The following is a 25,550-nucleotide window of genomic DNA, read 5'->3' on the forward strand; positions in this document are numbered from 1 at the left end:
TTAAGACATGACAGTACAAAGGAAGATATTATAGCGGGGGTATTGCATCAGCACATGAACACGCTGCAAGGATAAAGCTGTCCCTGTTGGATAAAATATATTCCACACCTCCTCCATAAACATACATAGAGAGCAGAAATAAGAGGCCACCAGACACCACCATTGCCGCTTATCTCCAGTTAAAAAAAAAAAAAGAAAGGAATTGTCAAACCATTTTTTATGAAAAAAAAAAAATCCTCAGACAGCATTCACATTGAATTCTGAAGATCAGAGGTGACATATGTCTGTGGTCCAGATACCAATATGAAGACATTGAAAGGTTTTACTATGAAGTATAAGATGGCAATAATTATAATATTTGCAGAAGTTTTTTTGGGGGGAGGGGATTGATAAAAAAGTGTCGTTATGGTCAACAAAGTATATAAAGTTAATTGTCACAATATTTAGGATCTCGCACTTACCTGTGTGAACTGTGCCCCCGGCCTCTCTTTTCTTAGGGTTTTCCTTTTTCCTCGGGGGGTTCTCGCTGTTACCTGCAGGGATCAGCCAGCTGTGTGCGCAGCCGCCACGTGGAGACTTGTTGGCATTTCTCAGCCCACGCCTTCTCTCCTCCTTTCCGTCACATACCCTTGCAGAATACAGTTTTTAACCCCTTTAGTGCTGGGTTAGCTATCCTGCACATTATGACATGATTATCTAATTGTGCTTTGCTCCCTCTCCCCAGGTCCAGCTCTGAGTCTTCTGGTTTCTGTTATCATCTAAAGTCAGCTGCATCATTGAGCTCAGTGACAGGCTGCAGCGCTGTCCATGTAACATCAGAGCTGCAGGGCACAGCTGCAGAGTTCACTGATTGTCTGCAGCGTTCTCAACATGATGTTAGTACTGCAGATAATAGCAGACACCAGAGACTCAGTGCTGGACCAGGGAAGGGTGAATAAGGCAAAGTTTTTTTTTTTTTTTTTAAATAATCTGCACCAGAAGACAGGGGGTCACATGGACAGCACTGCAGCCAGTCACTGGATGCTATCTACTTTGGCAGAGCTCCTGATTGTCTGCAGCGCTCTCAACGTGATGTTAGTACTGCTGATAATAGCAGACACCAGAGACTTAGCGCCAGACCAAGGAAGGGTGAATAAAGTAAAGTATTTTTGTTTTTTTAAATAATCTGCACCAGAAAACAGGGGGTCACATGGACAGCGCTGCAGCCAGTTACTGGATGCTGTGTACTTGGGCAGAGCTGCTGAGCTCACTGATTGTCTGCAGCACTCTCAAAGTGATATTAGTACTGCAGATACTAGAAGACACCAGAAACTCAGCGCTGGACCAGGGAAGGGTGAATAAGGCAAAGTTTTTTTTTTTTTTAATAATCTGCAGCAGGGGACAGGGGGGTCACATGGACAGTGCTGCAGCCAGTCACTGGATGCTATCTACTTTGGCAGAGCTCCTGATTGTCTGCAGCGCTCTCAACGTGATATTAGTACTGCAGACACCAGAGACTGAGTGCTGGACCAGGAGAGGGTTAATAAAGCAAAGTTTTTGTTTTTAAATAATCTGGACCAGGTAACAGGGTTTTCCTAATCCGAAAAACCCATTATATGGCAGAGTTTTTGGTAGTTGCAGTGTCCCCGCAAACTCTCATATTAGTACCTACTCTATGCATATTGTACTAACGTGCTATGAAATGTACACTTCCATACTTCCCAACTTTTACAGAATAGAAAGAAGGACAAATTATTTGGTTACACCCCCATTTACCATTTCTTTCTACCCCTGCAGGAGGAGATATCAGAGGAGACAATGGCAGCGAGGAACATTCAGCAGACCACCCGGGACAGCAGGACATAGATCCAGGACTGTCCGCCGTATTCAGGACGGTTGTGATCAATGGATTCATTCTTTTCTTCATTCATTCCTAGTTGTTGCAGTCTCTATATGAGGTCTTGCTTATTTGTGTCTGTAAGGCCATGTTCACACCTAGTGTAAATGCTGCATTTTTTTTTTGCATCAAAGTGCACATTAACAATCTGCTCTGGTTATTCCATTTTTATTTTATTTTTTTATTATTTTATTTATCTTTTTTGCATTTTTTTATGCTCCCCCCCCCCTTATTTGATGCGTTTTTGTTGCAAATTTGAAGTATTTTTAATGTGTTGTTTTTTGTTTTTTTATAGTACAGAAAATTTTTGATTATGCTTGTGCCCCTAACAGCCACGGGTGGAATCACGATCCACCCACGGCTGTTAACATGTTAAATGCTGCTGTCAATCTCGAGCGTGCTGTAAATGCATCACAAACCCTGCCAATCGGCGCCCCGGTCACATGATCGCTGGTCGCCGATGGGTTGTCATGACATCTCCTATGAACGCTGGCGCATGGCCGGCATTCATAGGAGATGATGATATCTGCTACACATAGCAGGGCTGCAGCTCTGCTATGTGTAGCACAAGCAATCAGATGATCGCAGCTTCTAGTCTCCCATGGAGACAATTGAAACATGTAAAAAGTAGAAAAAAATGTTTTAAAAAATATTAAAAAAAATAAAAAAATATAAAAGTTCAAATCACCCCCCTTTTGCCCCAGAGTCCAAATAAAACAATAAAAGAAAAATAAAATATACACATTTGGTATCGCCCGATCTATCAAAATATAAAAAGAATAAATCTGATTGGTAAACGACTTATCGAGAAAAAAATTAAAACGCCAGATATAAGGATTATTTGGTCGCGCAACATTGCAATAAAATACTGTAACAGGCGATCAAAAGATCATATCTACCCCAAAATGATATCAATTAAAACGGCAGCTCAGTGCAATAAAAATAAGCCCTCACCCGGCCCCAGATCCCGAAAAATGGAGACACTACGGGTCTCAGACAATGGCGTCATTTTCTTTTCTTACAAATTTTGGATTTTTTTTTTCACCACTTAAATAAAGAACGTATTCATGTTTGGTATCTGCAAATTCATAATGACCTGGAGAATCATATCACCAGGTCAGTTTTACCATATAGTGGACATGGTAAATAAAAAGCCCAAAAAAACAATTGTGGGATTGCAGTTTTTTTGCAATTTCACCACACTTGGAATTTTTTTCCTGTTTTCCAGTACACGATATGGTAAAATTAATGGTGTCGTTCAAAAGTACAACTTGTCCTGCAAAAAACAAGTCCTCACATGGCCATATTGATGGAAAAATAAAAAAGTTATGACTCTGGGAAGAAGGGGAGCAAAAAACAAAAATGCAAAAACGGAAAATCGCGAGGTGGTGAAGATTGTTATTGCATCACATGGTGTAGACACCTGCAGAAAGCATGCAGATAAAAATTCACTATGTGTGAACACAGCCTCAGCAGTGTATTTTTATTTATGGGTTTAATGGAGAAAATCAATCATGTAATTTTTACGCAATTTACTGATCAGTCTAAATTATCTGTTCACGATATTGTGCAAGTTGATATAATTACAGTTTACTAAATATGTCTGATATTTGCTGATTTGAGATGTTTATCTTTTTTAAAAGTGCATTAAAAATGTAATTATTGTAATTGTTTTTCTTTTTTTTTTTTAATTTTATAGGAAGAAATAAAATCTTTGACTTTTATTTCATGTCTAGAATACAGGGACATAGAAATGCACTGATATATGGAGCTGTATCTCTATGTATCAGTACAATCTACCTGTAAGGAAGCGGAATATGATGCACATTTAAGTACCGACAAGTCTCTGATATGTTAGTACAGCTTGTTGCATATGCCTTTTGGTGCTGCCTTCAATGATACAGGTTGGAGGTTCGAATCCCAGGGAGGTCAGAATTAAAGAGAAGAATTAGTTATTTAAATATTTTAAAAGGTTCTAAAAATTTTTTTAACCACTTAAACATTTAAAATAACTTATAAATTTGGCATTGTCATAATCGTACTGACTGGGAGAATCATATAAATAAATAAATAAATAAAATCATATAGCCAATTGCACTGATTCAGGTTCCCTTTCACTGTTTTACCCTAGACAACAGTGGTCCTGACCATATTACGATGGAATATAGTTTAATAAAGTTGAAAAGATGGAATGACTTTGGCTTTCCATTGGGAAGCAGTTTCACATTGAGGAGAGGGGCATGTGGGGTAGGGGATACCTGGTGAAGAAGAAATGAGTTACTTTGCTTATACAAACTAATTAATACCTTTCTACCAGCAGGATGATATGACATTCCTTAGATGATCCACAGTGACATCTAGTGGCGAAATAATATTACTACCACTTAACAGGACTCATTCTACAAGATGATAATAATAATAACAATAATAATTAATAATATTAACTTAATGGATATCACAAGTGTTGCACCCTGAGAGGGTCTATATTATTATTATGTATGTTATTGATTCTTGAGCACCACAGCTCTGTCCACAATGTAATAGCTGTTTTTAGCTATTGCAGCTCAGCTCCTGTTGAATTGAATGGGAGTTGAGCTGCAGTACCCAATGACAGCTCCTACACAGAATACAGAGCCGTGTTGTTCTAGATATATATATACGCTTTGTACATCCTGCTGGTACCGTGCTAACGTACACTTTAATTCTAAATACGAGAAAAAAACTCAGCTTTATTCATCGTTGCACTGGATCCGTCCATGAGTCAGTTTTTACCATCAATGCGACACCTGATGTAATCCTCACATTGTGCGTACTGTGTGCTGTGAGGATTCTCCAGTGTTGGAAGCAGTGGGCATGTGACTGCAATTATGTGATTTGCATAGATGCGGTCACGTGCAGACTAGACGTGTGTGGCTTCACTGAATGCAAGTGAATTGAGTGAGGCCGGACACGTCTAGTAGGAATGTGTACGGAAGTATTCAAATTACATGACCGCCCGTTCCTAGCACTGGAATCGGAGAATCCTGACAGTGTGCACTGTACATAATGTGAGGATTCACAAGTCTGCAGTCATATAGAGTGACTGCAGACTTGTACTCTAAGGCCGGACCACATAGAATGACTGCAGACTTGCACCCTAAGGCCGGACCACATAGACTGATTGCAGACTTGTACCCTAAGGCCGGACCACATAGAGTAACTGCAGACTTGTAAACTAAAGTTGGACCACATAGAATGACTGCAGACCTGCCCCCTAAGATTGGATAACAGAGAGTGACTGCAGACTTGTACCCTAAGGCCAGATCACATAGAGTGACTGTAGACTTGTACCCTAAGGTTGGACTACATAGAGTGACTGCAGACTTGCACCCTAAGGTCGGACCACATAGCGTGACTGCAGACTTGCCCCCTAAGGTCGGACCACATAGAGTGATTGCAAATTTGTGCCCTCAGGTGGGACCACATAGAGTGAAGGCAGACTTGTACCCGAAGGTCGGACCACGTAACGTGACTACAGACTTGTATCCTAAGGTTGGACCACATAGAGTGACTGCTGACTTGTACCCTAAGGTCGGACCACATAGCGTGACTACAGACTTACCCCCTAAGGTCGGACCACATAGAGTGACTACAGATTTGTGCCCTCAGGTGGGACCACATAGAGTGACTACAGACTTGTACCCTAAGGTCGGACCACATAGCGTGACTACAGACTTACCCCCTAAGGTCGGACCACATGGAGTGACTGCAGACATGTACCCTAAGGCCGGACCACATAGTGTGACTGCAGACTTGTAACCTAAAGTTGGACCACATAGAATGACTGCAGACCTGCCCCCTAAGATTGGACAACAGAGAGTGACTGCAGACTTGTACCCTAAGGTTGGACTACATAGAATGACTGTAGACTTGTACCCTCAGGTTGAACTACATAGAGTGACTGCAGACTTGCACCCTAAGGTCGGACCACATAGCGTGACTGCAGACTTGCCCCCTAAGGTCGGACCACATAGAGTGATTGCAAATTTGTGCCCTCAGGTGGGACCACATAGAGTGAAGGCAGACTTGTACCCGAAGGTCGGACCACGTAACGTGACTACAGACTTGTATCCTAAGGTTGGACCACATAGAGTGACTGCTGACTTGTACCCTAAAGCTGGACCACATAGAGTGACTGCAGACTTGTTCCCTAAGGTCGGACCAAATAAAGTGACGGCAGACTTGTACTCCAAGGTCGGACCACATAGAGTGACTGCTGACTTGTACCCTAAGGTTGGACTACATAGAGTGACTGCAGACTTGTACCTCAAGGTTGGACCACATAGAGTGACTGCAGACTTGTACTCCAAGGTCGGATTACATAAAGTGACTGCAGAATTGTACCCCAGGGTCAGACCACATAAAGTGACTGCAGACTTGCCCCCTAAGATCAGACCACATAAAGTGACTGCAGACTTGTACCCCAGGGTCAGGGCACATAGAGTGACTGCAGACTTGTACCCCAGGGTCAGACCACATAGGGTGACTGCAGACTTGTACCCCAAGGCTGGACCACATAGAGTGACTGCAGACTTGTTCTCTAAGGTCGGACCATATAAAGTGACTGCAGACTTGTACCCCAGGGTCAGACCACATAAAGTGACTGCAGACTTGCCCCCTAAGATCGGACCACATAAAGTGACAGCAGACTTGCCCCCTAAGATCGGACCACATAGAGTGACTGCAGACTTGTTCTCTAAGGTCGGACCACATAAAGTGACTGCAGACTTGCCCCCTAAGATCGTACCACACAGAGTGACTGCAGACTTGTACCCTAAGATTGGACAACCCCTTTAAATCTCCAGTCTGAGGCTGCCATTTTATTTTAAGAAATCAGTGATCAGATACAGACAGGTTATTTTTCTAAATAACACAATTGATAAACCAGATGCTTTCCAGTAATGGACAACCCCTTTAAATAAACAGGGCAGTCCCGGACTGGGGATGGGTACTCTTTATTTTATATTTAACCCCTTATGTACATACAAATGAACGAAAAAATATTTACTTCTGAACATTTTGGCACGTATGCTGTATCTCAGGAGACACTGGAATTTGTTCTTTATTAATTAAATTGTGCCATAGTAGCAACTTTTTATTATTATTCTGCAATCTTTTACTTATTTATTAGCATATTTAGGACATTTTGTGTAAGTAGAACGCTTGTGTGACAGTTTTGTCTCACGAAGCTTTCCGTTCGAAGCAAGCCGTTCCTATGGTAACGGTCGCGTGAGGTTTTATACGTCATAGTTCTGCGACGCCGCGCCATGTTTCTGGTGGGTTAGTGTTCTGTAGCCGACGTAACGTCATAGTACTGCGACCCCGCGCCATCTTTTTGATGGATAGTGTTCTGTAGCCGACATAACGTCATAGTTCTGCGACGCCGCGCCATGTTTCTGGTGGGACGGTGTCGTGTTGATGGTACGTCACTAGCCGGAAGGGTGTCGTGGAACCTTGCAAAGAGCTCATCACAGGCGGGGACTGTGCTTCACCTGCTAAGACACCGGGCAGCGACGTCCTGGACAGGTATGCCTATTGTGGGGACCATGCGGGAGGATGAGAGGAGTAGTCATCCTTTCTGGGCTGGGGAGGTGTCAGGAGATGTAATAGTGTTACGTAACACGTCACTTGTGAAGGTTGAATGGGATTGTGATGGGGAAGGTGGGCAGAAATTGTCATCACGATGAGTAGTGACGTCACACTATGACATCATCAATAACGTAATAAAAACCCTGCAGAGACCCTTTAATTAAAGGGGAAGTCCACCCTGCAGTGCTGGCATGTAGATCTGTGGAGGGGTCTCTGGGCCTTGTCTGATGGGGCTTATTTTGAATTTCTGGGATGCAATTACTGGCGTCCATAACCTTTTATATAGGTGAACGGTGGGGGTCTCGGCACCAGGACTCTGGGTGGGACCTTGTATCCTCCCCTGCTCTTTTCCATCTCGGATAGAAGCTACTTTATACCAAGATGTATCAGAGCGTCCTCCGTCCTCTCCTCCGTCCTCTCCTCCGTCCTCTCCTCCGTCCTCTCTCTCTCTACCATTGCTCCATGTATCAGCCTGGACCTAAAGGATTATTTCCAATGTTTTACGTTTTCCCCTTTCCACAATTATGATATATTAAAAGTAAGAATATAAATTGAGATATTATTTCTCACCCAGATCTAAGAATGCCGTCTTGAGACAACCCCTTTAAGCATTATTTTTTTTAACATAACACAGTTTCACCACAATTGGTGCATTTTTCTTGAACCCATTCCGGTTTTGTAAAGAAAGTAGCACTGAATTTAAAGTGTTCTACGCCCTGGGGCGTAAAGTATATGCCGTAACTCACTTTTACTGGTGTCCAATGATGAGGAGGCACGTTAAGGCTGTTTCACGCGAAGTATCGGAGTAGGAGGGGTGCACAGCACATTATTGTTTTATTGCACTATTAAAAGGTTCATGACCGTCCCTTTAAGGGAATTCTTAGTAGAGAGGAGTCACCAGTTCGAATCTATTAGGAACGGACTGTGACATCTGCATGAAAAAGAGCGATGCCGTTTCCAATCTGTAATCACATGTTACGCTTAGTTGCAAGGATCTGGTTTGTGACTTAGTAGATTTTAGTTTCACAAATCAGTAGGTTGGAAAATCTCAAATTCCGGATCACTTACCTACTGCACCGCCTCTGTGATGGTCCCAACCGGCGGCGAGGTTATGTCACAGCAGATGATCACTGATGGCTAATATGATCGTCCTGTCCCCCTACAGCATCACATTGTCGGCAGCACATCCCCTGTTTATACAGAGCCGCGTGCTGCCGATAACGTATGCCAGCATAAATCATCTGATCACCTGACAAATAAGCAAATCGCAAGACAACGAAACCGGTTGCATTATTTGCAAATTGCTTGTTGCGGTAACTCGCGAGTCACATTATAACCCCATTCACTCGCACTGTCCTGTGATGTATCAGCGGCATAATGGTGCTGCCAAAGTCACAGTATAGATCCAGCCTTAAGGGGCTGTCTGATATAGAAAACCCATCATCAAACATCTTTTATAAAGTTTTTTAATTCCTTATTCACAACCTCTTATCAATTAGGCAGACCGGAGAGCATCTTCAAGAAGCAGCTCTCTCTCTAGAGGACCAGATATGTCCTTACATTAAAAGAGTGTTCTGGTTTCCCCAGGCCAAGTTTCTTAAAAAAATATATATATATATAATAACAAACTGTTCTTTACTTGCCCTCCCTGTCTCAGTTTCTCCTGGTGTCTGATATTGTTGACAGCACTGCAACCAATCAGTGAGCTCATTGGCTCTGACCGGACATTAGGATTGTTAGTTGGTGGGAACATCCCTTTTGTGTTTGTCTTTTGGGAGATATTTGACAGTTTTCCTCGCTGTGTAATCTCTTCCTGGCTTAGTCATTGGTGCTGCAGCGCAGGAGATGAGCTGGAGCGCAACAGATGGGAGAGGAGCGCAGGAGATGAGCTGGGGCGCCACAGATGGGAGAGGAGCGCACGAGATGAGCTGGGGCGCCACAGAAGGGAGAGGAGCGCAGGAGATGAGCTGGGGCGCCACAGACGGGAGAGGAGCGCAGGAGATGAGCTGGAGCGCAACAGACGGGAGAGGAGAGCAGGAGATGAGCTGGGGCGCAACAGATGGGAGAGGAGCGCAGGAGATGAGCTGGGGCGCCACAGATGGGAGAGGAGCGCAGGAGATGAGCTGGGGCGCCACAGATGGGAGAGGAGCGCAGGAGATGAGCTGGGGCGCCACAGATGGGAGAGGAGCGCAGGAGATGAGCTGGGGCGCCACAGATGGGAGAGGAGCGCAGGAGATGAGCTGGGGCGCCACAGATGGGAGAGGAGCGCAGGAGATGAGCTGGGGCGCCACAGATGGGAGAGGAGTGCAGGAGATGAGCTGGGGCGCCACAGACTGGAGAGGAGCGCAGGAGATTAGCTGGGGCGCCACAGACGGGAGAGGAGCGCAGGAGATGAGCTGGGGCGCCACAGACGGGAGAGGAGCGCAGGAGATGAGCTGGGGCGCCACAGACGGGAGAGGAGCGCAGGAGATGAGCTGGGGCGCCACAGATGGGAGAGGAGCGCAGGAGATGAGCTGGGGCGCCACAGACGGGAGAGGAGCGCAGGAGATGAGCTGGGGCGCCACAGACGGGAGAGGAGCGCAGGAGATGAGCTGGGGCGCCACAGACGGGAGAGGAGCGCAGGAGATGAGCTGGGGCGCCACAGACGGGAGAGGAGCGCAGGAGATGAGCTGGGGCGCCACAGATGGGAGAGGAGCGCAGGAGATGAGCTGGGGCGCCACAGACGGGAGAGGAGCGCAGGAGATGAGCTGGGGCGCCACAGACGGGAGAGGAGCGCAGGAGATGAGCTGGGGCGCCACAGACGGGAGAGGAGCGCAGGAGATGAGCTGGGGCGCCACAGACGGGAGAGGAGCGCAGGAGATGAGCTGGGGCGCCACAGACGGGAGAGGAGCGCAGGAGATGAGCTGGGGTGCCACAGATGGGAGAGGAGCGCAGGAGATGAGCTGGGGCGCCACAGACGGGAGAGGAGCGCAGGAGATGAGCTGGGGCGCCACAGACGGGAGAGGAGCGCAGGAGATGAGCTGGGGCGCCACAGACGGGAGAGGAGCGCAGGAGATGAGCTGGGGCGCCACAGACGGGAGAGGAGCGCAGGAGATGAGCTGGGGTGCCACAGACGGGAGAGGAGCGCAGGAGATGAGCTGGGGCGCCACAGACGGGAGAGGAGCGCAGGAGATGAGCTGGGGCGCCACAGACGGGAGAGGAGCGCAGGAGATGAGCTGGGGCGCCACAGACGGGAGAGGAGCGCAGGAGATGAGCGTTATTCTATTGCTCATTGAGAGGAAGACCCTGCCTGCGTCTCCTGACTCATACAGTGAACACGCCGAAACCAAAGTGTAGGAGAGGAACGTGGCAGGACTTGTACATCACTGCATTGCACAACCCCCATGTTCTGCACGTCTCATAGTCCTGATCTGTAATGATAGAACGTCCGCAGTCATTACTTTATATGGTGGCGATATCGGAGATTGTGTGACCCACAGCTGTCTTCCAGCGAGTCACCAAAAATCCCTCGGGTGACAGCGCAGGAAAGATCAGCACATCCCGCACCCAATGTTACCTGTGTCATGAACCTGACGTCTGCAAACCTCCGAGATCACACCCTTCTCTCCAAGAAAATCTCTCCCATCCTCATGTTTTCTGGAAGCACTGTAACGTTTATATTCCTGGCGTCCATCGTGCGGTCATTTTCCAGCTCGCTGTGATTACTGCGATACCCGGCTTCTTTACTATCTTAGTAGCTTCAAAAAAATTCGTCACTTTCTTAAAAAAAGAAAAAAAAAACTTTTGTGCCGCCGTTCTCTAAGACCCATGACTTTTTTTTATTTTGCCGTCCATGGAGCTGCAAGAGGACTTGTTTTTTGCGCGCCAAGCTGTAGTTTTTATTGATACCTTTTTGGGATGCATATGACATATTTTATGCGGGCGGTGCATCAGCCAAAAAGTTACATTTTCAATTTCTTTTTTTATTTGCTTTACGATTTTTAATGTGCAGGTTAAAAAAAATGCTATATTTTAATAGATCGGACATTTATGAACACAGTGATATCACATTTGCTTTTTTTTTTTTAACATTTCTTTATTTTTAACGTGGTGTCCCACACTTTTATGCTTGTTTTTTTCCATGTTTTTATTTATTTTTCATATTTATATTTTTCTTTGTTCATATTTTTATTTTATTTAGATTTTATTTTTATTCTTCATCTTTATATTTAGTTTTTATTCATGTTTTTATTTTTTTATATATTTATTTTTATGTTTTATTCATATTTTTATTTTTTTCGTATATTTTTAATTTTTATTCATATTTTTATTTTTTTTATGTTTATTTTTATTTTTTCTTTGTGTTTATTTTTTTTCATATTTATATTTTTCTTTTTCTTTTATTTAGATTTTATTTTTCTTCATGTTTTTATTTATTTTTCATGTTAATTTTTTTCATATTTATATTTTTTATTCATGTTTTTATATATATTTATTTTTATTTTTTTCATATATTTTAAATTTTTTTTCATATTTTTATTTTTCCATCATTACTATATACTACAATACTACCACATTAGAAACTTCGATTCACTGCTGTTAGAAGCATGTACTGGCGGTGTAACACAGCCGGCACCTACCTTGTGTGGGGCAGTCTCAGCTCCTGTGCCCGCTTCACATGCTCCAATCTACCCATGACAGATATATCCATCAGTGGGCGTTACAGGGTTAATTCGGTGCCAAGCTTTCTGGCACTGGATAAGCTAACGCCTTATACTACCTAGCACAAACTTGATGGAAATGGGGAAATCCGGGGACGGGATCCATTTAAATGATTTTCTGTTCTTTTGCCTTGCAGCACCTGAGGATGAAGATCCCGCTCGTCTTATTAGGCTCCTTCCTGGGGCTTTGCCTGGCTGTACCGATAGACAGGGCCCCTCCGAAGCAAGAAGCGGAGCCCCCGGCAGAACCTGCAGTAAGTGCTCCATCATGGCCGTTCTCGTATACGATACATGTGTGACCTGTGACGCCAACAGACGCCGACCCCTCTGCAGTCACCGGGACTAATCGCTGCGACATCCGCTCAGATTCTAGGAAGGGAAAATGGACGGTTTAATTAAAGCGTCCGATCCAGATATCATCATAATCCTCAAAGTAAGCATGGCATCTATTTGTTCTGTGCCTCTGAATTCTTTATTCTGGCCCATGGACAAGTCAATGGAACCGAGTGTTTCAGCCATAGTGCCAAACCAAATGTATGCTCTTAAAGGATTCGTCCGATATAGTAAATGATTGCCTTCTCCGTGTAGCAGTTCTGGAGCATGCTTACTTGGGATTCTGTATTGTGACTTTCCTCTTGAACTGTATGAGTAGTTAAAGCTTTTTTTTTTTCTAATACATGTTTCTTGGGGTAAAAATTATCTTTGCAGTTGGTTTTCATCAACCATTTTGCACCGTATGCCTTTTATAACTTCTGTCTGATGAATGAGTAAACTGAGAATCCATCAGTGAGCTCGCTTTGACAGTCTGATGAAATTTGTACCTTTTTTTCTGTCTTTTTTTGGGGCTGATTTATGACCACATCAAAGTTGAATGTGCAGTGAAACAGAGGATGCAAGAGCCAAACGATGCAACACTTTGAATGGAACCCTATTTGTAAAAAAAAAATATTTTTTTTTTAGCTTCAAATACATGCATTTAAGTATAAAAAGTTGCGAAAGGTGAATCCCATGGGAATCACAGCCTTCATGTGATTACAGTTGTGCTCAAAAGTTTACATACCTCGGCAGGATATTTCCTTTCTTGGCCTTGTTTCAGAGAATATGAATGATAACAATAAAACTTTTTCTCCACTCATGGTTATTGGTTGGGTGAAGCCATTTATTGTCAAACTACTGTGTTTTCTCTTTTTAAATCTTAATGACAACCGAAAACATCCAAATGACCCTTTTTAAAGTAGTTTGACAATAAATGGCTTCACCCAACCAATAACCATGAGTGGAGAAAAAGTTTTATTGTTATCATTCATATTCTCTGAAACAAGGCCAAGAAAGCAAAAATTCTGCCGGGGTATGTAAACTTTTGAGCACAACTGTATGCTGGTCAGCGATTGTGGAGCTGAAGCCCCGGGCCCAGCTGATAGAGATCGGAGAATTGGCTACGTATCAGTCCTGTGGAAGGAACCAGGATTGGATCCTGTAATTTACTTTTTTTTTCATTTTCTCAATCCTATGGCTCGTATGAGCTGGACTCCTAATTGTAACCTGTAGCTATAATTGTCATATAATATTAAAACACCTCTGTGAGAAGAAAAAGGCATCTATAAGGGGGCTACATTCACAGATGCCAAGGAGTTCCACTATACGGCTCTCAACTCCGGAGTTTCTTGGGCTGTATACTGTGTCTGGCATCCAGCTGAAACGGACAGTTGGGATGAGCATTCTACTTTTAGCCAATGAACATCACTGGGAAAGTCCTGTAGATTGCTGATTGGCTGAGACAAGCAGGCATCTCCTTCCAGTGCTCCTCCCATTTTATCTTTTTCAGCTGGATTCCAGATCAGTTCAGCTATGTAATGGGATTTCTGTAATCTGCTTTATGAGTATTTTAGAGTGTATATTTTTGGAGGGGGGAGTATTAGAGTAATATCATGTTTAGGTTATTGATTATCTCGTGACAGGACACCGGCTTGTACTACGATCGTTACCTGCGAGAGGTCATTGACGTGTTGGAAACAGACAATCATTTCCGAGAGAAGCTTCAGGCCGCCAACGCAGATGACATCAAGGTGAGCGCCAGCCCGTACCTGAGCGGTGTGCACGCGGCCGACCTCTGCACCGTGTGTTTGCTCTTCACTGTTGATTTTGTCCACCTGGAGGAGCAAAGTGCATGAAACCTAGTGAAGATAAGAGCAGCCCAAGAAATATTCTGCTTCCTGTGCTTTAGATAAGTAATCTGTGAGCATCTTATCTCCACCCAGCCTTAAAGGGACCCTATCATCAGAGAACCATCTATTGTTTAAATCAGGTTTTTGTGTTATACGTATTTACTAAAAAATATTGCCAATGTTTTTTTTGTTTTGTTTTTTATTTAAATCATAATCTATATTAAAAACGAAATTATTAATCTTGAAATTTTCAAACTGGCCACTGGGGCTTTTTTTTTTTTTTTTAATCTCACACTTTGTGTTTTCAGCAGGCTCATTATCAGCAGAGGCAGGATTATAATGACACAGGTGATAACACAGAGCCCACCAATCACAATACTCACCTTACATCACAAAGAGCTTTGCACACGTTCATTAGATGCTTTAATACAAAAGATGGGGTCGGGATCCATCCATTGTGGCTAGGTACATGTGTTATTTCCTGAAACAACAGGAACTTAAAAAAAAAAAAAAAAAAAAAGCCCCAGTGGCCAATGTGAGAGCTGCAAGATTTTTTTTTTATTAATTCTAATTTATTATACATAAATTATAATTATTATAGTAAAAATAATATACTGGAACAGCACAATTTAATAACTACTCACAGTGGGGGATGCCAGGCCTCTGAACAATATGTCCACATTGTAGCATAGTAGAAAATATAGTAGAAGGCGCACTCCAAAAAAAGGAAAGTTCTTTGGAAAAATGGACTTTATTGATCCCAAATGGCCATACAATTGTGTATATATATATATATATATATATATATATATATATATATATATATATACATATATACACAATTGTATTATTTAATACAAATTTTATTTTCAGTACAAAAAAAGATTAAAATGAAAAAAAAAATTGCCCAAAAAATAAATGTACATTTATCACAAAAACCTGATTCATACAATAGATCATTTTTCATTAAATGCTTCTATACAAAAGAAATGGTCGGGATCCGACCACACTGACTGTGTTGTTTCTTGAAACAAAAGGAAGTTAGAATCTAAAAAATGCCCCAGTGTTTTATTATTTAATACAAATTTTATTTTCCATACAAAAAAAAATACCAAAAAATAAGAAAAGTACATTTAACACAAAAACCTGATTTATACAGTAGATCATTTTCTGATGATGGCTTCACTTTACATTATATAGCTGGCGGACATGCTATTTTTCGGCTGAGCGCTATCTCTCTCACCGCAAGGCTCCAAGGCGAAGAAAAGGATTGAAATTCAATCTCCCCCTCTTTATGTCCCCCGACAAATTCTTTTGTGGGACAGCCGATGCCACTAGAGTCATTGGGTTCATCTGATCTTTATCTGATTTGTATGGGGGGAGCTTTAAAGGGCTATTCCTTCCTATCTCCGTAAATGATGGAGTATAGTAATATATGCCATCACTTAAAGGGGCTTTTCCAAAATTAGATGGAGAAGAGAATGTTGTTAATTGTCACTTCCTGCTTTTATAAAACCTAAAATGTCTTGTCACTTCAAAAGTGATCACTGCCAAATAAACCATCCATCAGTCACGTGACCGCTGCAGCCAATCACTGTTATCAGCAGCATATGACCGCTGAGCACCAAGTATAAAAGGACCTTTAATTTTTCATCTGTGGGGTCATTCCTGATCATCAACTGCAGCGCGACCCCCATTCCTTTCATCGGGCCCGGCTGCAGTAACCTGCACAGACAGCTGGCCAAGAGCGCTGCTCTGGAGGGAAAAACTGTGAAGGGGATGCAGTGCTCAGAATCTGGTTTTATACTCATGAATAGTTACTGGCAATATTTTTTTCCTATCTGCAGAGTGGTAAGCTCAGCAAGGAGCTGGATTTCGTGAGCCACCATGTACGGACAAAGCTAGATGAGCTGAAGAGGCAGGAGGTGTCCAGGCTGCGGATGCTGATCAAGGCGAAGATGGACGCAACCATGGAAGGAAGTGAGTAAAGTGCAGATGAAATGTCGGGGGGGCGGAGGACGGCACTGGGTCTCCCATTTTTTTTTTTGTTTAATACTTTTGTGGTCTTTGAAATGAAAAATAAAGTAACTTTCTAAAAAGCTTCTTGCCGTTTTGCGTACACAGCTCTTATGCAGAGCTATGCTCGTCCATGGTATTCTGGACAGTACTCTTTTCTACGTTCCGCTAATTTGCCAAGTGTAAAACGTGATTATTTTTTTCTCTCCTAGACGTGCAGATTGACCACTCCGCTCTGCTGAAACAGTTTGAGCATTTGGACCCCCAGAACCAGCACACATTTGAGGCCCGAGATTTGGAGTTGCTCATTCAGACAGTAAGATCATTCACGATTGGACCTGTAGAATATCGGCTCGTCTTCTCTTTCTAGACTGAGACCATATTATAAAGACTTAATGGTACCTGAATTTGGGTGGGCTGCAGTCCCCTTTCACAGTCAGGTGACCAGGAGCGTTGCTCTGCAGGAAAAAAAAGTCACGTGGTTGGTGAGCGTCCCAGTCGTTGGACCCCACCAATCTTTTTCATCACTTTAACAGTGACTAGAAGGAAATTCTGGCTGTGCCCACCAGTTCAGGTTTTACCAAGAGTTTATGTGGGAAACAGAGTAACAGAGCTCAGTATTTAAAGCTATATCCACTTTAGGACTTTGCTTGTTCCCTAGTTGTAAAGTTAAGCAACTTTCTAATTAGTCTTCATTAAAAATGTTCTACCATTTTGCTGCTGCTGAGTGCCCTTTATCTAGCTGGCTGCTGTTGCAAAACTATGTTAAAAATCCATCAGACATCCTGGTTCTTCTCCTTGATGGTTCTCTCCTCCCTCCTCTCCCTTTACTTAGTGTTATAGATAGCAGCAATAGGCGGTAGTACACAGATTTCCAGAGCATTGAGAGGGGAGAAAGTATCTAACATGTCAGAGAGGGCAGAGGAATCCAACTATAGAAAAGGAGGAAAGTGCAGGATAAAAAGCTGTGCTGATGTGAGTGTGTGTTCAGCAGCACTCTGAAGAAACACAGAGCTCACATCCAGCCTATATTACTGGGAGGGACACACAGAGCTCACATCCAGCCTATATTACTGGGAGAGACACACAGAGCTCACATCCAGCCTATATTACCAGGAGACGCACAGAGCTCACATCCAGCCTACATTACTGGGAGTGACACACAGAGCTAACATCCAGCCTATATTACTGGGAGAGACACACAGAGCTCACATCCAGCCTATATTACTGGGAGAGATACACACCTCACATCCAGCCTATATTACTGGGAGAGACACACAGAGCTCACATCCAGCCTATATTACTGGGAGAGATACACACCTCACATCCAGCCTATATTACTGGGAGAGACACACAGAGCTCATATCCAGTCTATATTACTGGGAGAGATACACACCTCACATCCAGCCTATATTACTGGGGCAGACACAGATCTCACATCCAGCCTATATTACTGGGAGAGACACACAGCTCACATCCAGCCTATATTACTGGGAGAGATACACACCTCACATCCAGCCTATATTACTGGGAGAGACACACAGATCTCACATCCAGCCTATATTACTGGGAGAGACACACAGATCTCACATCCAGCCTATATTACAGGGAGAGACACACAGATCTCACATCCAGCCTATATTACAGGGAGAGACACACAGAGCTCACATCCAGCCTATATTACAGGGAGAGACACACAGAGCTCACATCCAGCCTATATTACTGGGAGAGACACACAGAGCTCACATCCAGCCTATATTACTGGGAGAGAGACACAGAGCTCACATCCAGCCTATATTACTGGGAGAGAGACACAGAGCTCACATCCAGCCTATATTACTGGGAGAGACGCACAGAGCTCACATCCAGCCTATATTACCGGGAGACGCACAGAGCTCACATCCAGCCTACATTACTGGGAGTGACACACAGAGCTAACATCCAGCCTATATTACTGGGAGAGACACACAGAGCTCACATCCAGCCTATATTACTGGGAGAGACACACAGAGCTCACATCTAGCCTATATTACTGGGAGAGATACACACCTCACATCCAGCCTATATTACTGGGAGAGACACACAGAGCTCACATCCAGACTATATTACTGTTTTCTGTGTTAGAGGTGTTCATAGTTTTTAAAGTAATTGTATTTTCTAGCCAGAATATTCCAAAAACATTAATAGTGCTCACATCCAGCCTATATTACTGGGAGAGACACACAGAGCTCACACCCAGCCTATATTACTGGGAGAGATACACACCTCACATCCAGCCTATATTACTGGGGCAGACACAGATCTCACATCCAGCCTATATTACTGGGAGAGACACACAGCTCACATCCAGCCTATATTACTGGGAGAGATACACACCTCACATCCAGCCTATATTACTGGGAGAGACACACAGATCTCACATCCAGCCTATATTACAGGGAGAGACACACAGAGCTCACATCCAGCCTATATTACTGGGAGAGACACACAGAGCTCACATCCAGCCTATATTACTGGGAGAGACACACAGAGCTCACATCCAGCCTATATTACTGGGAGAGACACAAAGACCTCACATCCAGCCTATATTACTGTTTTCTGTGGTAGAGGTGTTCATAGTTTTTAAAGTAATTGTACTTTCTAGCCAGAATATTCCGAAAACATTAATAGTGCGAATTGGAGCACACTTCAGCTTGTAACAGGACGATGGGAGGAGAGCGGGGTGGAGATCTATAGTCAAAGGATCGAGTGTTCCCTATTATAAAAAAACCTGAAGCCAGAATGTAATGTGAATTCTGCTTATTTTTCTCAGGCCACCAAAGATCTGGAGAATTACGATGCCGCTCATCACGAGGAGTTCAAACGTTACGAGATGATGAAGGAACACGAGAGGCGAGAATATCTGAAGTCGCTGGATGAGGATAAACGGAGAATGGAGGAAGCGCACTACGAAGAGATGAAGAAAAAGCACAGGGAGCACCCAAAAGTCAATGTACCAGTAAGTGCACTTCATGGTTGTTGATTGAACGAGCGGCCCGCTGTCTAAGCTGGATGTACACATTTAGTAATTTAGGCAGATTCTCATTATTCGCTGTGTCTGATCTGCTCCATCCTTTTCACCAGGGAAGTAAAGATCAACTGAAGGAAGTCTGGGAGGAGACGGACGGGCTAGACCCCAATGATTTCAACCCAAAAACATTCTTCAAGTTACACGGTAAGTCTCGTCTGACCACATTTATATCATGGCCGAGGACGCAGAAGTGTGTAGGTTCTTCTAGTCAATGGTATATAGCATGTAGACTGTATACATGAAGAAGTCCTCACCAATTTGTGAGATTCCACATTCTTATCTCTAATTTTTTTTTTTTCAGATACCAATGGAGATGGCGTTCTGGACGAGCAAGAGCTGGAGGCGCTCTTCACTAAGGAGGTAATCTACCAGCATACTCCGGATGATTAATTGATTTGCAAGACCCTGTCCACCAGCCATGTCAGTACTCTGTGGTTGTTGGATGAGAGCCGTGAGAATCTCCTCCTACCTTCCGGCATCCTTGACTCTTCTTTTGATTAGGGAGCCTGGTGCGATGTAATTGCTGTGGCGCGGCGTAATTCCTGTGGCACGACACACACGATGAGTCACCAGGCTGGCTAATCAAAAGAAGAACCACAGATGACGGGAGATGAGAGAAGATCGTCAGGGCTCCCGACCAGCGGCCACAGATTACTGACATAGGCAATGGACTGACTGGGTCCTGAGAATTGATTCATACCAGCAATACCAGACACAGCCTATGAACAAGGGTGGCGCTATTCTGGGAGAAGGGGGGGGGGGGTGTTCTTTTTTTTTTTTTTCTTATCACTTACAACCTCTTAGCACTGGAGTAGACCTTGACCTTTGAAATCTTATTTCTGACTTTATAAGTGATGTGAATAATGTTTTGCGCATTTTGCTTTTAGCTGGAGAAAGTCTACGACCCAAAGAATGAAGAAGATGACATGGTGGAAATGGAGGAAGAAAGGCTGCGGATGAGAGAGCACGTCATGAAAAATGTATGGAGGTTTTAATTAAAACCATTAAAGGGATGGGGGAGAGACCTGATTAATATACATCCCCCCGCCAGCATAGACCTGGGGTCCTCACTGATACATTGTAGCAAATGACTGAAAAGACTTGTGCAACTGCTAATGATTAACTTGTCTACGCATACTTTGCATTGACATTTTAGAACGTCAGTGCAGAGTTAAGTGAGGACCGCCCAGAAGTAGGTGAACAATAAGTAATTTTCTGATGACACCTTGCATGTAAGAGATTGGCATTTTTTTTCCTATCACTTTATCCCAGTAAAGTCTTTTTTTTTTTTTATCCATTCTGTTTGACATCAAGTACTTCATTTTATTCACTTAGCGGAGTGGGATTCCTTATGTGCAGGTTTACTGCCACTGAATGTAACAGCAGAGTTCCTATTCACTGACTGACAGCCAACAAATATATCGCGAAAAATGGTGACAAATGTAACCAGAAAGTATATAAGAAAGTTGTAGAATTTTCATTTGCGCAGTGATTAAGTTCTAGTAAGGCAAAACTGAAAACCCATAAAAAAAGACAATTTTCTTTATCTTAAGAGATCTGTTTTATGTGGCCAAGGCCGATTTCACAAGTCTGAGATTCACTAACCGATAACAGACTTTTTCCGTGCTGTGTATAGCGCAATCAGGAAGGCAGAGCAAGTAATAAACCATGTCTGACTTCTCTAGGGGGAATCTGGCTGTGACTGACAGCCAGTGCCCCCTCATAATCTCCTGAAAGCTGCTTACTCTGCACTGACATTTTAGAACGTCAGTGCAGAGTTAAGGGAGGAGCATCCAGATTTCCATGGGGAGTCTGGCTGTGACTGACAGCCAGCTCCTTGCTCCCCCGCATAATCTCCTGAAAGTTGCTTACTCTGCACTTACATTTTAGAACGTCAGAGCAGAGTTAAGTGAGGACCGCTCAGATGTCCATGGGGAGTCTGGCTGTGACTGACAGCCAGCTCCTTGCTTTCCCGCATAATCTCCTGAAAGTTGCTTACTCTGCACTGACAGACTTGGTAAAACTGGATTTCTTCTTTTCTAGGTGGACTCAAATCACGATCGCTTGGTGACGCTGGAAGAGTTCCTGAAATCTACAGAGAGGAAAGAGTTTAATGAGGCCGGAGGATGGGAGGTGAGGATGTAAATCGAGGGGCTCCAGACATTGATGGTAAATCCCAAGGAGAGGCCAACAAGGTGTCTGGTTTAGGAAGAGGAACTGAGATGAGGGGTGGACTGAAATGGGTAATGAAAGGAGAAAATTACTGAAACACAAACGAGATGTGACATACTGTATTGTACTCTACTGTACTCCGTGAGTCACATAATAGTCCATCAGTGAGCTCATTCTGATGAGGCGTTTTGTCACTCTTTGAACCCAGCTTTTTCTGAGCGGATTTATGATTACCGACCGCATCAAAGTTAAGCTGAACTTTGATTTGGTCATAAATGAGCTGATTAGAGCTCAGAACATAACAGGTAAGAGTTAGAAACTCCCATCACAAGAGGCTCGCTGATGGATTCTCCGTTAACTCAGGAAAAAAAAAAAAGCAAAGCAAAAGTTTGAATGAAACCTTTTTGCAAAAATTGTTAAACCCCAAATGCGTGCAATTACTAAAAAAGAATGGTGATAAATATGGTATGTACAGCAATGCCGGGTTATCTAAGAATCTGCACAGGATTCACGTTGGTATATGGACGCTCACTCCCTTAATGACGGTGGAGATTTCACCAGTATCCAGACCAGACTGTCCCTATAAGAGCATCGCATAGGTTGCACCGCCGACCGTTTTCTTTCTTTTTTTTTTCTTAGACTGTGGACGAGTCCCAAATTTACACAGAAGATGAGCTGCGCAGGTTTGAGCAGGAGCTCGCCACCCAAGAAGCCGCCTTAATTCAGCGAGCGGAGGAGTTACGGAAAGAGCATGAAGTCCTACAGCAGAGGCAGATCGAGCTGGACGCTCAGAAGAAGGAGTACCAGCAGGTACGTAACGAGGTGGGCATCCAGCACCAGAAAGACCACCAAGATGAAGTCTAATGATGGGGGAGGGGGACTAAGACGTCTGATAGCGGTAGGATAACCTGGTTGTAGGTGACCGTACACAATTAAGAATCCCCACCTTTCTTTTAAGGCTTTGATCCAGATGGAGCAAAAGAAGTCGCAGCAGGCCGAAGCCCCCGGAGTGCCCGCCGCTGGACCCAACGGGGAACTGAAGTTCCAGCCTCAAGTACCAGAAGGAGCCATCATACAAGGTATATAGTTACATGGCAGGACCAAAATATCGCAAAGACCCCCCCTCCCTAGTTTATTATTGAGATCCAATAAACTAAAACCACTGGCGCTAACTGAGAGAACCTTACACGTTCCGGACCACCACAGGGTTAATATAAAAAATAAACTAGGCTATAATATAGGTATAATATCCCAAAGATCAATTCACGATGACCTCAATAGATGTTGATGTACTAAATCCTAAAACTGGTAGTCCAGACACAACAACACTGCTGGACCTGGGGAGGGTGAATAAAGCACAATTTATTTATGTTTATTACATGAGCCTCCAAGAGAATAAACCCCTTTTACTCAATGTAATTTGCCACCTCTCCAGTGTTGATGAATCGCCCCCATGTTTTTTTTAAGGCTTGTAAAAAATGTATTACATGTTTGTTTTTTTTATAAGCTGTTTTTTTCCCCTTTTTTTATTCCTATAGTGTTTAAGGAAATAAAAAAAATGATTGGGCTTGTTGAATATCAGCATGCCCAGTCCTATGACACATAAGTGTCCGGCAGCACTTTAAAATCATGGGGGGTGGGTCGGTGTGCTACCTTTTGTCATATGTAATGAATACACGCATCATTCTCACCATTGTGTTAATAGATAAACCAGAAGAAGCCCACCAGGTGTCAGACATTCATCCACAACCTCCAGGAGATGTGGCCCACCCAGACACGAAAGATTCAGCGCCTTCCCAGGAACATCAGGTTCAGCAAGTCTAACAGTAGAAAGCTAAAGAGACCCAAGGGCGGGGGAAATGCGGCAGGGACACACGGATCGGTCACCTCCACCTTGGAGGTCTCCACTCTGTACCCCTCTGTTCTCCTGAATTTCAAAGTAAAAGGGATGTGCAATCGACCTCGGGGTAAATCTCTCACATTGGGAATCGGGCTTCTTGTTTTCAAAAAACAAACTTTTAAAAAGAAACAAAAAAAAGTAAGGAAAGACTGTGGGGCGTTAGGTGGGTCGTACCCTGGAGAAGCACCTTTTTCATCATGGCAGAGGATGCCACCCATATATGTACAGTATATATATATATATATATTGGATCGGGGGGTGTAGATACATTGTGTCTCTGACTATCCGGAGTATATAATGTATCCAGCATCTCTAGTAAAGATGTAGTCATCCCCATCTGTTACTTGTGTCTTGTGGGACATGATGGGGTGAACCCGCAAGCAGTTGCCCCCCATCTTCCTACTTCCTCAATGAATGAGCACCCTTTAAAGTAAACATTGACCCGCTGTGGCTGGTGGTCTATTAATCTTTTGCCTTTTCCTGAGAGTCAGTATCGGGTATTCCCCCCCCCCCCAGTCCTTAGATGCAGTAGGGACCAGGTAAGCACCCTCCAATGAATCCCCTTGTGTCGAGTCCCAGTACTCCTCCTCGCTTTATATAGGTACCGATATATCAATAGTCAGTGCTGCAGACTTCTTTGTTGCAACGTGTTTCGGGCTGCTCACGCCAATCCAGCCTGAAACATGGTGCCGAAAAGACGCCTCTTAGAAACGTAATTCTATGTCCTTTCTCCACTGACAGCCAGCGGCAGTATACACCCCTAGTGGTTTTTGTTTTCTAGCACATATATCTCCGACAGTGCAGGACCACCAGCGAATGGTCTCTGGCCGCAGCCATCGTACAAATGCCTAATATGTCACAGCTCTTAGGGGAGTGTTCACATGTGGTTGTGAAACTCCGTTGTGTATTTGCGCTGCAGAATACTTTTGGCTATAAAGAATGAACATCTTACACTACTTTTAACTGCTTTGCACTTTCCAAACCCTGAAATGGTTAAAAATAGTAAAAAAAAAAAAAAAAAGTGCACAGCAATGTTTTTACAATGCTGCGTTCTTCGTTTTTATTACATGCATTGGATTCCTGCTTCTAAACAGTCTTTGGACGTTATTTATTTGGAACATCCGATAAAACCATGATTTTTATTGCATTTTTGGAAAATTGCAGCAGAAATAAGAGTATAAGGAACATGTGAACACGACCTTACAGTGAATGGAGCTAAGCTAGACGCAATGATAAACTATCTCCATCTGAAGTTATAGAGAAGGATAAAATTGAGATTACGGGATATTTCCTCCAGGTTCAGCGCAGGCAGTAACTTTTCAGACGAGAAATGTGCAGTTTATGAATTCATGTAATAGGCTTTTATCTTAATCATTTTAAGGAACTTTATTTTCACTCAATAAAAGTGTTGGAGAGGTCCGTGCTCTTATCGTGGGAGTGATTTACATGTCCTTACATATTGCAGGGTCTTGTGTAGAAGAGGGAATGTCTGTAGGTACAGATATATATACACACACCAGTTGTCACCTTGCTTCTGCCCTCCAGGAGTTGCATTCAACCACCATAATCATATACACATCCATTAAAGGGAGATTCCTAGTAGGAGGTAAAAAGCATTGCTGATAACTTGATATTGCACACCAGTTCTACTAATCCCAGAATGACACATTCAAGAGGCAGCAGATGTGATGTCAGAAGAACATCTCCGTGCTGCTATGAGGGGTGGTTGATAACCCCATTATGGTTCCTCTCTACATGATTATAAAGTCCTATCTACCAGCCCAGCCTGTGCCATAAGGACACTCCTCTTTGTATCTGAGAAATACATCAGATGTAGCCAAAAAGCAAAAAATGAATTTATATGGTAAAAAAAAAAAATTCTAGTATTCACCCAATAACTGCATAGAGGAGTCATTGTCTTCTGTCATAAGCAAATCCTCAGATACGAGAAGAATGCACAAGTATAAGGCACCCCGGGCGTGGTTTCCATTCACTGACAGCAAGCATAAAACAATGACACCTG

At 43.5% G+C, this 25,550-nt stretch overlaps 2 protein-coding genes across 3 annotated transcripts in view; one reads left to right on the forward strand and one right to left on the reverse strand.

Moving 5' to 3' along the window:
* Positions 1–604, reverse strand: part of LOC141172142 (sodium-dependent neutral amino acid transporter B(0)AT2-like) — a 36,441-nt gene extending 35,837 nt beyond the window's left edge. Inside the window, exon 1 of the mRNA XM_073656009.1 lies at positions 462–604. The gene's annotated coding sequence lies outside the window, so the exon portion shown is untranslated. The remainder of the gene's footprint in view (positions 1–461) is intronic.
* A 6,682-nt stretch (positions 605–7,286) lies between these two features.
* NUCB1 (nucleobindin 1) lies at positions 7,287–24,946 on the forward strand. Of its 2 annotated transcripts, none has more exons than XM_073656013.1 (13): positions 7,287–7,441; positions 12,342–12,458; positions 14,163–14,270; positions 16,217–16,349; positions 16,598–16,701; positions 19,198–19,383; positions 19,509–19,599; positions 19,757–19,815; positions 20,343–20,435; positions 21,499–21,588; positions 22,267–22,449; positions 22,586–22,706; positions 23,333–24,946. In XM_073656013.1, the coding sequence occupies exons 2-13, from the start codon at positions 12,351–12,353 to the stop codon at positions 23,449–23,451; spliced, it is 1,395 nt and encodes a 464-aa protein (XP_073512114.1). In that variant the 5' UTR covers positions 7,287–7,441; positions 12,342–12,350; the 3' UTR covers positions 23,452–24,946. The 2 variants fall into 2 exon arrangements, with proteins under 2 accessions (XP_073512114.1, XP_073512115.1); XM_073656014.1 differs by having other exon boundaries at positions 22,267–22,437.
* The last annotated feature ends 604 nt before the right edge of the window (positions 24,947–25,550 follow it).

The sequence above is a fragment of the Phyllobates terribilis genome, unplaced genomic scaffold, assembly GCF_046119375.1.
Source record: "Phyllobates terribilis strain yellow unplaced genomic scaffold, ASM4611937v1 Scaffold_12__6_contigs__length_324123572, whole genome shotgun sequence".
NCBI lineage: Eukaryota > Metazoa > Chordata > Amphibia > Anura > Dendrobatidae > Phyllobates > Phyllobates terribilis.